This window comes from Drosophila serrata, unplaced genomic scaffold (assembly GCF_035046125.1).
Source record: "Drosophila serrata isolate PLE 108 unplaced genomic scaffold, ASM3504612v1 contig_272, whole genome shotgun sequence".
NCBI classification, from domain to species: domain Eukaryota; kingdom Metazoa; phylum Arthropoda; class Insecta; order Diptera; family Drosophilidae; genus Drosophila; species Drosophila serrata.
This window is the reverse complement of record NW_028257170.1, coordinates 9,721,653-9,736,499: the sequence shown is the minus strand read 5'-3', so window position 1 is coordinate 9,736,499 and position 14,847 is coordinate 9,721,653. Positions and strand designations below refer to the sequence as shown.

Here is a 14,847-nt window from a genome sequence, read left to right as displayed (position 1 = left end):
TTACCTCTCATTCTTCCACTTGGCCGCGTTAGTGGCCGCCTCCAGGACATCTTCGGGCAGCTCGACGTCCTCGCGATGCGGCTCCGCCTCGTCCTCGACGTGGGAAAAGGTGACCTTCTTGTCCGAGGGCGCTGGGGAGGGTTCCTTCTTCAGCGTTGGACGCAAATCGCTACTAATTTCCATCGGTTCGTCATTATCCTCGGCAACCGGTGAAAGTTGCGCCTTGCGGGCACGTTCTTCATCGGAGGATGTGGAGTCGATGGAGGAAATCGGGGCCAGCAGGGCGCCTGGCTTGCCGGCGGTCACCTGCTCTTCCTCGCTGCTGCCCATTCGATCCAGGGGCATGGGTTTGGCCGCCTCGATTTCGTCAAGAGCTAGGTTATCCTGTCGTGTCAGCGATTTTTTAAGAGCATCCAGTTCCACGATGGGCTGCTCTACAGGCTCCTGAGTTCCGGCTCTGCCAATTTCCTCGTAGACATGCTCTCGACGCAGTCGGGGCGTTTTCTTGGGAGGAGATTCACCATCGGCATCTTCCTGGACTTCTTGTTCTGGTTTTGGTTCTTCTGCCTGCTCCAACTTTTCCTCTGCGGGTTCAGTTATTTCCACAGCAGGTGTCTCCGTCTCAGTCTTGGCCACCGGTAGCTCAATGATCTCCTCTGGCTCAGGCACTCTAGTGCTGCCACTGCCACTGGGCTGATCCTCCAGCAGCTCCTCCTTGGTGCGCTTGCGACAAGGAGACTCATCGTACTCCACCAGTTCCAGGACATCGTCGGAGTCCTGCTTTTCGATGAAGTGCGGGATTTCACCGCGATCAGACTTGGGCGAGGCCTTCAGCCTCATGATTTTCTGCTGCTCGCCCAGCACAATCTTGTCCTCCTTCTTCAGCGTGATCCGCTTGATGTTCAGCCGCTTCTTCTGGCGCTCGGCCAGACTCTTAAGCTTCTTCATGATATCGAATCCCTGTTTAGGCTTGCTGGTGTTCAAAGGCTTTTCGGTGTTGGGGATAAGGGATCCCGGCGGCGGTGCTAGCTCGTGCACGCTGCTCTGCCGGCTAGGATTGGCTGAGTTGCCCGGCAGAGATTGGGCGTCCTCGTGGGTGCGACCGCTGCGTCTGCGCCGGATCAGGTCACGTATATGGGCCAGGCGATTTGTCTTGCGGGGACGGGCGTGTCCTCCAACCGCTAACACAGAATCGGACACGCAGGAGATGCACTCGCTTAGCGCGTCCTCGTTGTGCTGGTCACGTTCAGACTCGGTCTCTGATTCAGACGACGAGTCACTGCTGTCGTCTGTGGTGGTGGCAACCGCCTCGTCCTCGGACAAGTCCTGGATGTACCGCTCGGTCTCCTTGACCAGCACCTGCTCGTCGTAGCGCACCTTCTTCAGGGACTTGGGCGATTCGGATTTGAAACGCAGCTCCTGAGACTTGCGCAGCAGCAGCACAATCTCTGGCTGCTCGTCAGGTCCCAAAGGTCTCTTGTATAGATGTGTCCAGGGATAGCCGCCCTGAGATCACAAAGAAAATGGGACAATGTTAAGCATGCATGAGAAATTTTAGAGACTGGAACTAATAATATATTCAGGGATGTCGCTTAATCCACTGAAATGTTGTTGAAAAGTATCCTTCATAATTTAAAGCTACTATTACCAAGAAATGCCTAAAAAGGTAGCTTACTTTTTAACTCTGTTCTTATAGATTTCAAATAACAAACTATTTTAATTTTATCTTTAAGTAAAATAAAAGATATACCTCTGTTTATGCTAAGTTTCAGCTGACACATATATAGCTATATTCTATTAGTCCGTGTATATCATACATTACTTCTTATAATTTTTGGCACTGAACCATTCAAATTGCAATTAAAAATGTTCCCCTTTTGTTATGTTTTGAATTCGATTATTCACTTGTATTATTTTAGACGGTGTCGAAACAATAAATGTTTAATTTACCTACTTATAATGTTTTTCAAAAATGAATAAGTATACATAGGTATTTCTTCATGTGATGATTTGCATAAAGAAATACTGGGTTTTCTAAAAAGGAAATCATAATTTCTGAAAATAATTTACAAGTGGTTCAAATGGATCCCTTTCATTCTTGGCTAGCAAAATTTGCAATCTATTTATACGAACTTTATTATTAGCAAGTTTTACTCAAACAATAATTGTTTCAAAACTTACTTTTTATTATATTTAACTGGATTTGCCTTTTAATGTTTACCAAACATAACTTTCTATTATACTATATTTTTATAGTATTAATTCTATACTATTAATTTTAAAATATAAAACAATGGGTAACTTACCCGTTCCTTGGCTCGTTTAAGATCCTCCCAACGGTAGGTTTGGAGTGGCACTGGTGGCTTATCCTGGCTGCTGTGCAGCAGGTACTTCTTCAGCGACTGATAGTACTCCCGCTTACAGTCCGCCGAGAGCCGCTGAGCATCTGTTTCCTCCGCTCCGCTACCCTGCAGGCGATTCTGCTCGATCTGGGGCAGGGAGTCGATGAATTCCTGGCGTTCCTGCTCCTCAGCCTCGGTCTTTGGCGTTGGCACTTCCACGAGCTTCAGCTCGTTGGGTGCGGCTATGAGTGGCTTTGGTTTCTGCTCCTCTTCCGTTGGCAGCTCCAAGACAATCTCCGCCTGGGGCTTGTTCTTGAGGATGCCGGTCAGTTCGTTTAACTGCACCTCCACCTGCTTGGAGAGTGAGCTGAGTTCCTCCTTCTCGCGCTGGATCTGCTCCTTGTGCAGCTGCTGTGCCTCGTCTACATCCCTGCTGAGTGCCTGGATCAGCTCCTGTTCGATCTCATCCACCAGCTGCTCGGCGGTGCGTCGCACTTCCTCCGACGGAGTGGCCGTCTCGTCGACCTCGGCGATTTGGTGAGCAGGCGCTAAAGTCTCAACGAGTTGCTTGGTCTTGGCGCCAGCCGGTTCCACCTCGATCACTGGCTCTGCGTCATCGGTGCCTACCTTGGATGTGCCCTGCTGCAGTTCCTGCTCGATGGGGGGCAGTTCCTTGATGCCAACGCCGCTGCCTTCGCCAGAGACGCTCTCGATGAGATGGGACTCAAAGTCGAGGAGATGGGAGCCCCCGGGTGTAGTGGGCACTGCTGCTGAGGGATGCTGAGGTGCCTCGATGTAGTTGCTATCGAGGGCTAGCTTCAGGGCGGCCGCTCTGACCTGCTTCTCCTCCAACTGGGCGTCGCTGGCAAGGCCGTTGATCAGGAGGATGGTCGGCTGCTCAGTTGCGGTTGTTCCAGCGCCGGGTAGCGACACTACACATGGGGGAGGGGGAGATGAAAAAGAGAACCCGTGAGTGAGGAGGGGACGACTCAGGTGTTTACACGGTGCCAGCAACAGGTGCTAAAAATAAGCGCAAACATCGGACACTAGACGAGACACAATTACATAAGTCGCAGCCCGACTTCGAGACGTCGGGAGATGAAAGAGAGACAATACACACATACACAGAGGACAGCATAAACATTCTCGCTAGTCAATTCTCAATTCTTTCGATTTCGAAAGCTGCAATTACGAAATACTCGTACGAAATATGTGTAATGTAAGGAGGCATTCCTTTACCACAAATTGCCAATTGTAGAACTCGATTCCTTCCCGAATCCGATTCCTGCTTTTCGTTTTTTCGTTGGATTCGGTTCGTTTTCGGATTTCCCTTTTTATTTTCAAAATAAAAATCAATCGAATTCGAATGGTACTTGGATATCAGCGCAATTCGCGGCGGGTACACGAGCCGTGCACTGAAATTGTCCGGGGCCAACTGGTCCGTCCAAACGGATTTTCGCAAAGGCAGCCCCCCGAAAGCTAAATATCCGAATGCTACTACTCTGGCGGTGAGAGGAGACCAATTTTCCTTTGCTTTTTGCGCTCAACTGTTTTGGTTTTAAAATACTTATACTTATGCTTAACAAATTTTACAATTGCTCGCGTTCTCTCTTGTCTTTCCTGCTATTTATTTGCCGTTTTGTTTTAGTTTCTTGCAACTATACTTGGTACATGGTGGGAGTATTCTTTTTGTTTAAAAACCAACATGTTGCTATACCCAACAAATAGTAATTTATTAGCTACAATATTTTAAACCTTAAATGGTCAAGTTGATATGGAGAGCTTAGTTTAATGCTGGGTATCTCCTAGTCGAGGCTAGATTCTTTGGCGTTCCTTCTTTCTTGTTTTTGTTTGAGAAATAGTGGCGCACACAACCAGTCGTAAACAATTTGCAGTTTTTACACACATATTACCGTTAATTTAGCACACCTCGCATAAACAAGAGCACCAAAGCAACCAAAAACAACCCAACCAAGCAACAAAATCTACAAAAAACTATGAACAAAATCAACAAAAACTAAAAGTAAATTTCGTTTTGCATTCATGTGCCCAATTCTCAGTGGGTCTCTCTATATGTATCTGTGTGTTTATGTGCATTTTACATTCAACAATTATTGTTTGCTTATCGCTGCTATATAGACACACATGTCTACTTATTCCATATTTGTATGTTTTTTTGGGGGGTCCAACGCAATCACATCGATGAATTACAAGCCCACGAAACTTAATTGTTTGTACAGAACAAAAATTTGCTTTTCGTTACGCCTTTCTGATTATTTCTGTGGGTGAATGAATATAGCAACACATTGGCACAGAGTTGCAGAGAGGGAGGTATGGGATCTAAATAATGCAGATTTCACTCATTAATATATATCGTGACACATCGATTTAATCATTCGTCTTATGGGGTTAAATGAGCTCAGATTCTTGGCTCATCTAGGTGTGTTTTCCTTTCGCGAGTGATGATGTCAAGAATAATGAAAAGCTGACAAAAGGTTTTAATGGGTAATTATAGAAAAATGATGCAAAAAATAATAATAATATATAATGTGGTGAGGAGGCATGTATTTGATCAAAGTTCATACTGTTTGCTTGGCAATCTTAATGAAAAATTGTAATCAGGAAAAGTATATAATGCCAAAAATCATGAGAAGCTCATCAAACACTATAAGTAAGCTTGCTTATACAGAATTTTCAGAAGGATGTCACTACATCATCATCAATACAAAACTTTCATCTTCTCGCTAGACCCTGTTGGGAATTATAGTGCATAAACAAGCACTAAGTGCTGTATAGATCCCTGGCTTTCTTTGCATTTTGTTCCGGTCTAAAGTTATTATTGTTATCAGCTTGACAAATCCTATGTTTCTTAATATATACACGCCAAGCAAGTTGATTAAATATTGGTATAAATTAATCAAACTATTCGTATTCACAATTTGGCATCCAGTGAGTGATTTGTAATTTAATATGTATTTGTTTGCAATACATTAATGAAAATTTCTTGAAGCTTATGCTCTTCTTCTCCTTCTTTCACCTTATGCATTATACCAACTCATAATTTATGAATTCATATTTAACATTTTAGGATCCAATTATCTAGAGTGATTTTTACTGTACCTTTCGGGTTGAAATTCCTGATATCATATCTAGGGATGGCCCTTTGATCTTTCACTATTCAATCATCTGGACTGACTTCCTCACCGTAGCATGTAGCACCTTTCATATTTACATTTTCTTCCATTTAGGCTCACATGTGTGTGGATGGATTTACCATAACAATTCGAGCGTAACTACCTCGGCTTGACTGGCTTTACATGGCGAGCGCCTTGTTCGCAGTTGAATGAGTTTGAGGCGCGAGGCATTTCCTCAAAATCAACTTTTCATACATAAATGAGCATGGACAACAACTGCCTGCGGGAGACGACTGCCTGCTCCTCCGCCTCCATAACTTGGAGATGGAAATCAATCCGAATCACGGACAAGTTCATGAACACTGTCGCCGTTGAACTTTGCACAAATTTGTGAACAGACTGATAGAAGAGTGAGGGAATCTCGTGGGGAGTGTTGGTGCGGCCCAACGCGGCGTATACGTAACGCGCGTGCGGATACGTGGGCTCTATTAATAGTGGCAATGTAATAGCTCTAGGAATCATTACGTTGTCCATTACACTTTTTTGTTGTTGTCAATTTATTGCCGAACTCCGAACCCTTCGAACTTGACGAATTGCGTAACATGCTAATCCATTAGATCACTCACCATAATTGCCAGCGACACTGAGGAAAACATAAACCATGACTCGATATCATTGGCAGTTAAGGGTATTATTGGGGGAAAAATGTAAAAAACAAATAATAATAATTTGGAAAAAACAAGCAAAAAACAAAAAGAGTAATAAGTTGCTGCGAGGCGAGGCGAGGCGTCTCCTGAGCCTCACATGTTCGACGTCTAATCGCGTTTTGAATACTACTCGTAGCCGCTAAAAAACCAACGCTGAAAACAAAAACTAGCAAAAGTTGGGGCAGCGCCGTCGCCGACGACACCGGCGAACTTGTCGTCGAACATCGAGCGCTGACGTTGAAGCTCTGACGCTGCTCTCGAATCGCTAAATGCGACATGCCGATTGAAAGGCGAGAGAGGAGAGACTGGGAGTGGGAGTGGGAATGGGAATGGTGGAGGAGGAGACAGGGCACCGGCTCTTCCTCCACCTCCTCCTCCTCTGCCTCCTTCGTTCCATGCTGCACTTTCGCCACTGGTTGCATGCGACGCTGGCTACGTCAACCTTCAAGGTCGGTGTCATCTGCCGTCAGCCGGGCGCTCTCCACTATATTTAGAATCATTTAAGCGTAACGCACTCAAGGGCCGCCAGAGCAGGCCAACTTATTAATGAGAGCTTACCTTCTGCTCCTCCTGCTCTTGCCTGGCATGGACATTGCGATAGCTAGCTATAACCACTTGGGAAATCAATTCATTATCCCTGCTCTGTCCTGCTCCTTCATCGATTTATTGTCTTTCAGGCCAAAGGGTTTATACAGGGTCTAGAGCTAGTATTAAACCTTATTAAGCATGGTCTTTTCTATGAGTAAAAACTCCAAAAGATAATGGTTTTAGTTACTAATTATCTCAAAGTTGTATCTTTTATAAAAGGATTATATGCAAAAGTCATTAGGTCACATCAATATTTAAGGATTTCTGTAAGATATCTATTAAAATGAATTAAACTTATAAATAGCACCACAGTAATTCAATTTCTAAATAAATTTTCGAAAATCTTCTCTAAAAATTGTTAATAAGTTATTTAAAGCAAACTTATATGTATATATAACAAAGAGTTCTATTTAATTTATAGAGAAAGTAACATTTAAAAAGTTTTAGATGCAAAATAGTACACAGATAACTGAGATTATACAAAAGCCTTCTATAAAAATAACTTATTATATATTTTTTGTAAAGCAATCAAAGTTTTCTTTAGCAATCATGAAATTTCTAATAGAAAATTTTAATGTAAAAAACATTTTCCTTTCGATTGAAGAAACATTTTCGGTGGCACAGCTGAGAAATGTTCTGATGAATGAGTAAAAGAAAATTTGTAGCAACTGGCACACATTGCGTATGCGTTATGTGGATTCAGGCCGCCGTCCCGGCTAAATTTTTTTGCGTTTTGTTTGCTTGGCAAATTTGTGCTTGTTGTGAAAATAAATTCTTGTGACACAATTGCAAAAGCAAAAACGCCGTGTTTCTCAACCGCAGCGACGAGTTCATTGTACGGCTTAATTATTCAAATGCAAACGGAAATTGCCGATTGTAATTGATTTGCCCCCTAAGCATGTTAGTTTTCCATATTTTCCGATTCGTTTTTATTTTGTATTTTTTTATTGCATTTTAATGCCCGCAACAGCAGAAGCTTTCGTTTTCTGACCTTGACTGGCCAGATATTGAATTATTTATGTGGCTACCTATAAATATAGTTCAGGGAGAACGCTGTGGCATATACACATTTTTTTATACACATTTCGGTTTTCCTTCATATTGACGATTAGTTCCAAACCGAAATAAAAATAAACCGTCAAGAACGACAACAACAACCACACGCGACAACGAACGACAAACAAAACGAAGACGAAGACGACGTCGACGTCGCCGTCGCCGTCCGACGAAAGGAAGCAAAACGGAACGAAATGAGACGAAACGGGGTACAAGAAATGAGAAATGGGGAAATGAGAAGGAAAAGCGACAGAGCGGAAACCCAATCAAACAGGCGGAGAATATAACGTATACGTATCGTGGGTATCCCACATGCAGATGGACTGACAGAAATCATGGCACAGACTATGCCGCTCGGCCACTCGAGTTAAGTACAAAACTTAAGGAACTTTTCCAATGCACAAACACGAGCGATACTCGTAAATAATGAAGGTGCACACAGAAAACAATTTGATCTAATTTCATACCCAAAATATGTAATAATATCACTCATTGTTTAGAAAACAAGCTCATTTCGAGTCAGTTCATGTTGTGCGTACGAATATTTAGATGGTATGAACACACAGAGAGATACTTGTACTACTCCCGGAACCAGACACATAAAACTGATGACGAAGACGAGATGCAGACCGAATAATGTAAACAATGATCTTGGGGCAACATGTTGCCAATGAGAATGGGAACAGCGATCTATGATCACTCTCTCTTTTTATGAATGAACTGAACATGGTGGAGGAACAGCACAAGACCACGGGAAAGATTCATTTGTTGGGGATGTAATCGTTTACCAATCACTGGTGCCATGCAGGTCAGGAAGCGGGTCAGTGCTGTGCCCGTGCCGGGAATGGCTCTATTCGGATGGGGACTCTCCGCTGAAAGGCCTGCAATTAGGACAAAGTGTGTTTAGAATCATGTGATGGGGAATGCGATTTGCTGCCGCTAATTGGAAATCAATCAGGCCGCCATTAGCTGGGACAACTCCTCAAATCCGACCGATCGATGGCGGGAGCAGTTAGTCCGTTCCGCAGCCAATTACCAGCAATTTTCACCTGCTCTGAATCATCCGGTTTCTTCGCCATGCTAATCAACGGGCGAAATGTTCCGTGGAATATGCTTACCGATATTTTAGGTTGAACCTTTTAGCACGTTCGCTAGGAAATTGCTTTTGAGTTTGCCATAAGATGATTTAACAACAAATTATACAAAAGAGGGGACTCTAGAGATAGTATCAAGGGGGCAAATGCTTATTGATTTATGAATCTAATATAATAATCATAAACTCTGCGCCTGCCAAGAATAGCAGCTGACTTCACCAGTGAGTGATGGCTATGAGCCGCCATGAAATATAAATGCAAGGAACCCATAACAAAGATAACCTCCATCACCCCCATCGTAATTATTGTACCTAACCTGTAAGCAATTATAATTGCAAACTTGCTTTGTTATTTACTTATTATTTATTTAAATATATGTAATAAATGAGGAAAGGTCGATGTCAGTTGTACTAATGGTGCTCAGTTAAATACATTTGTCTTTAAGCTGGATAAAAACGGAAAATCAAATAAAAGGCTCTATTCATTTTTATAGTAAAAGTAGTAATGATAAATGATAGTTTTTTTGTGTTGCCTTGGATATTATTACTCTAAAAATATTATTAATAATAGGGAAAGCATTATAAATTAACTGGAATTTAATTGTTTTTCAATTTAATTATAGTATTGCATTTTAAGTACCCTTTTTTAGCATAAGCACTGTGCTACACAATATTTAAAATGTCAACATTATAAATACCTTGGCAGAATTATGCAACAAAACCCCAACTTATCGGCAAGTCTGGCAAGTAAAAAAGATAAAGTAGTCCGATAATTGTTTTCGAAAAAGATAAGATAACGTTGCCATATGTTTACTGTCCCATCATATGACCCAAAAGTGACGTTTGAGTGGCGGTCTACTTGCTCTGATCCAAGTGTGCAGTGTCCACTGCAGGGAATGTTGAACTTGGCCTCTTTGTTTAAACGTATCTATTCAACTCTCTACTGTTTTAAAAGCCCCAAATAATGACTTTCAAGTGGTAATCAGAGCACAGTAATGTGCCAAGTGATAAGAGAACTGGCAACGGGAATTTCAACGGACTTTTGGTTAGGCTTCATTGTTTGTTTTTCACTTTCATCAGCCATAAATAAAACAGTCGAAACAGTCGAGAATAGTGGAAAACCGTTCACAGATCACGCTCATTCTCCGGCGAATTTAAATGATGATCGATGCAACGGCAAACGGTACTCCACCAGGTCGATGGGTTTGGGGTGGTGGAGTCTCTATGGGAATAGGTAGTTACTAGCGCATCCATAACCGGTTTGGCAATTCACACAGAGATCTGCTACGCCCATTGTACTGGTGCTTAGGAAACCGAAGATGCCGCTAGCACGGAGCCAGTCTGTTTATCCGAATGCCAAGCAATTCACAGAGATTCCGAAATCCACGAGTAAAAACTTGTGGAGGAAATTCGGTTTTCCAAATGTAGAAGTTCATATGCTCTTGCGAAGGTCAAGATTTTTGGGCGGTGATGAAATATTGGAACATCAGTGCCATTATAATGTTTTAAAGCATTTTGAATATGCTTGTGTTCTTTTGTATTTAATGTTAATAAATTGTGTTTCTTGAAATGTTTCATTAGAGCAAGGGCAAAATGTTTACAACTTTGTATTTCTGTATAATTTTTACAAGAGCATTTAAACATATATCAATTGTGGATTTTTCTTTGAAAAATAAAAGGTTCTGGAAGTTTAGTTAATTTAGAAAACTGTTCTTTTTAAGGGAAGGGATGAAACCAACAGAATTTATTTGCTTTTTCTAGAGCTTTAGAGGTATTTAAAACTTTAAATAAACCAAGTTGGAAAGAGTATGTACTTTTCATATATTAGAAACAAATTTCGTATCTAGCAAATCTAGCAAAATATTTAAATTCTGACCCCAAGTTCATGGATTTCCTCCTCGCATTTTGCATGTCAAATCGCTTAAGTGGCACTACCCCAATCACTAGACAATTGTGTGGTATTAGAGGGGCCATTGCAATGTGATTGCCGATTTCCGCTGGACTGCGTTTGTGTCTCTGTAAGATCTGAATTCCGCGACTTGGGCAAAAAATATGCATACGGGTTTATAATTGGGCGACCGACCGACTGCGGCGCCAAAACAGAGAGCTTGTCATACTTTTTGGCTGCCGTTCAAGTTGGCAGGCAATCATAAGTAATGTGCTATATACCAGGGCATGTGTCTTGTCCGACAAAACGAACGAACGAACGAACAACTTTTGTTCTATATTCGTTACAGGCGATGTGCGATGCGACACACCGCCCACGCGGCGTATGCGTAATGCGCGGCTAATTTGTGGGACACCGCGGATGCAGTGACCACAGCTGGACTTGATGGGCCTACCTTCGTCCCAGGGATGATGAGGATGCTGCTGCTGCTGCTGCTGAGGAGGATTGTCGGCGACCGGGGCGACCTGTCCCGGCCGAGTTTTACGTCCTTTTTTCGAGCGCTTGGACTCCATTTTGTGGCTGTTGAGATTTACTTTTTGTTGGCTACAAGACACGCGCGTAAATAGAATAATATATATTTGTATATACTATATGCTGCGATTTTATGTGTGCTCGTGGTTTATCTTCAGTGACGCACAGCACACACCAGTGACATTTGCCAAACACACTCGCACACTCGCACACTCGCGCTTATTTCTTTTTCGAACTTTGCGTATTTTTTGTCGCTTCGATTACTTGGCGGGCGGTCGGTCGCGCTCGGAGATATATATCTAGCTGGCCGCCAATGAGAATATATTTTAGATTTGAAATTTTCCCAAGTTATTTATAATGCGGTGATTTAATTTAACACACACTCGGTCACTTTTCATATTCCTTACTGCCCGTCCGCCCGAATAAGCCCCGAAAAAGAGTCGCACACACTAAAAGGGTATATTCCAAAAAAATTAATAATGAAATTAAATCGAATGGGCATTACGTGACAACGCGAGGTTTCGGTATCGGTTTCGGTTACGGTTTCGGGGGTAACTAACCCTAACGATTATGGCGGATAATGATGAGTTCTCCTGCTAACCGCCGCCGCTGGACTGCGGAGCTGGGTCAGTTGGATTGGTTCTCGTTTACTATTGGCCGGGCTTTCGGCCGGCTCCGGTCTGGGTACAGATGTGAATGTGGCGAGAACTGAGCGAGAAGTTGACTGAAAACTGAATGAAAATCGCGCACGGAGTCCATGCGTCGTCGTTTGTTTGTATTGTCGTCGATGTCGATGTCGATGTCGATGTCGTCGATCGTGGATCGTGGATCGTTTGCCGTGCCGTTGCGAGCGCGACTAATGCCGACTAAACCTGCGCCCACTTCACTGACGAATGCCGTGGTCGCGGTGTGGACCTGTGGACGTCCGAAAGCTTTTCAGTTGGTCTCACTTTTGGACTGTGTTTTTTGTCACTGCTGCCGGGTGCTCTGTGTCGCCTCCGTTCCGTTCCGTGTTCTCTGGCCGACGACCGCCGTACACTGTATGGTTGTATATACTTAGTGTTTACGGAGAAGCTATCCGGCCAACTGCACTTGCTTATCACACACATTATTTTTATTTTGCGGCGTATTTTTAGAGATACGCATATCGAGTTGGTTGATTGCCAGCCAGATTGATGCGAAATGTAAATTAAAAGTGGATGGGATTCCATTTGAGACCAGAAAATGCCCATTCAGGCATGCAGAAGTTCGATTAGCAGCCAATCTTTACAGATCTTTATGGAGAAATGTTGTTTCGGGGAAATGTAAAGTGAATATTCCAATCCTGAACAGAAAATGATTGAGATCATTGTGAAGTTTTTGCTTTTTATTACCCATTTGTTGCATTGGGTTATTTAATTCATATTGCTAAATTTCATAAACAAATATTGATAGCTCCTAGTATTTCAAAGTATTTCCATCTATGTACTTTTGAAAAATTAAGATTTTCAAATTGTTTTGAGTTCCGGTTTCTATTTTATTAAAATTCCATGTTGATTTAAATAAACATTATTATGTTAAGGGAAATTTTTAATCCCTGATATAAGCAGGATATTGTGATAGCTGTTTATACCCTTTCAGGATATAAGAATTTTAGTCAGAAGTTTTCAACACTTATATGATATTTTTAAACTTTGATTTCTTTATAATAAAAGACTTTAAAAATAACAATTTCCCGATAATGTCCATATTGTAAGTGATATATAAAGGTCCAATATTGAAGGATCTCCAAAAGTCATTATACTTGAATTAAAAATCAATAGACAATTTAAAAAAAAATTGACAAAAGCTTTTTAAAATTTTCAAAGTTTTAAAATCGTAAAATTGTAATTTTAAAATCATTATGTACATTTACCAATATCCTAATAAAAACTAACAAATTAATATCCATAAGGCTTAGTTATATCGATTAGAATGATCCAATCGCAACCTGCAAGGGTATAGAAACTTCGTTTTCCCTAAACTAGCTTCTTTTCTTATATTTATATAAGCAAATGAATTAAGTTTTGGGAACTCCGTAAAGCTACAACATTGTCATTTAACTGGGCATAAACCGAGTCAGTAATTCCACTAATGAAAGTAAACTAAATCGGCCAAGTGGATGACCTCACTTGTCAGGCTGCATTAAAGTTGAATTATACAAAACGGAGGGTCCATCAAAAGTTTCGTGCAGTGGACGCGACAAGTTCAAGTTTTGTTGAGCCGGCAGATTGCATGTTCTGTGTTTCAGCCATGTTTATGAGGAGGCAACCCCCAGCATCCCAGCATCCCAGCATTGCATCAACATCCCAGTCCTCCTCCCATCATCCCAGCTATCCAGCAGTCGGGTTCAATTGCCGCACTACATCTACGTCCATCAGAGATGCCTTTGTGTTGCACGGCGTGGATGCAATGCAGCACCAAAGTGGCAACTGCTGCTCATCAAGTTCATTCCACTTGGCATTAAGGGGCCCCAGCAGCCAGCCAGCAAACAAACATCCCAAGAATGCCGCAACAACACACCGAGAGAGACACTGGCAGTGAGATCTGTTTATAGACCGGGCGGCATTTAATTGCTGTGCGAACGCGGTGGCTCCGTGTTGGGTTGATTGTGTTACATAAAGGGAGTGCAATACGAATTGCAAAAGGTTCAGGCCACCGCCATCGCCGGCGCCGCTGATTGATTAGCCAAGAAGCGGCAGGCGGCAGTCATTATAACGGCATTAGCGGGGCCAAAATATAATGATGTGGTGCAGGTGGGATGGTAAGACTTTAATGAGAATGCTTGAAGTACACATCGAGAAGCGTGCTAAATGAGATGCATCCAAGGAAACGTCTTGGTTGCGTTGGTTACCTACGGGAAGCGCCTCCTCATGGAGACGTGTTGATTGACAGGATACGCCGATTGGGGGGAGGAGCTGCCGCCTCGAATCCTTGGCAACGCAACGTACAACGCAGGGGCCATTAATCAAACCCAGCACACACGTGAGCCGTACGCTCCTTCAGCTGGCAGGACGACAGCAACGACTTATTTATGACTACGCTGGGACACTTATCGATTTGCCTGCCGCCGAATTGTTCAATTATTTGGGTTACACCTGCCCCTTAAAATCAAATGTTTGCTGCTCCCAGTACCAGTGCCAGTTCCATTACCAGTCCCAGTACCAGTACCAGTTCTAGCCCCTCTCCCAAGCCCATCAATTAATTATCACTTCAGCCTTCCGCCGGGGGCAACACACACTTCCGTATCCGTAGCCGATATCCGATATGGCCAGCAGCAGGACGACGACCGGATCCGGAGCTCCGCGGGCAACGCACAACGCACGATGGGCAACCACAGCGCTACTGATGACTCGATGGCTGCTTCTTTTGGTCTCTGCCGCCGCCTCTTTAATTCCATTTAGACCGAAGCTCTAGCCAGACTGAGACCGTCGTCCTGGCTCTGTTTATGTTTATCCCTGCGCCTGCACTGGCTGGTTATATTGTTGTT

General features: G+C 43.0%; 1 protein-coding gene across 15 annotated transcripts in view; it reads right to left on the bottom strand.

Moving 5' to 3' along the window:
- Nucleotides 1-14,847, bottom strand: part of LOC110190024 (uncharacterized) — a 26,245-nt gene extending 11,398 nt beyond the window's left edge. For 4 of the 15 annotated variants that reach the window (XM_020960322.2, XM_086833643.1, XM_020960328.2 and 1 more), the window contains exons 1-4: nucleotides 11,263-13,619; nucleotides 8,616-8,708; nucleotides 2,307-3,274; nucleotides 5-1,506 (exon numbers count right to left, since the gene is read on the bottom strand). In XM_020960322.2, coding sequence (XP_020815981.2) covers nucleotides 5-1,506; nucleotides 2,307-3,274; nucleotides 8,616-8,708; nucleotides 11,263-11,380 — 2,681 coding nt within the window. In that variant the 5' untranslated portion in view covers nucleotides 11,381-13,619. Of the gene's footprint in view, nucleotides 1-4; nucleotides 1,507-2,306; nucleotides 3,275-3,581; nucleotides 3,886-6,102; nucleotides 6,434-8,615; nucleotides 8,709-11,262 lie in introns of those variants that run through there. The other 11 variants (XM_020960323.2, XM_086833644.1, XM_020960324.2 and 8 more) reach the window with 9 other exon arrangements.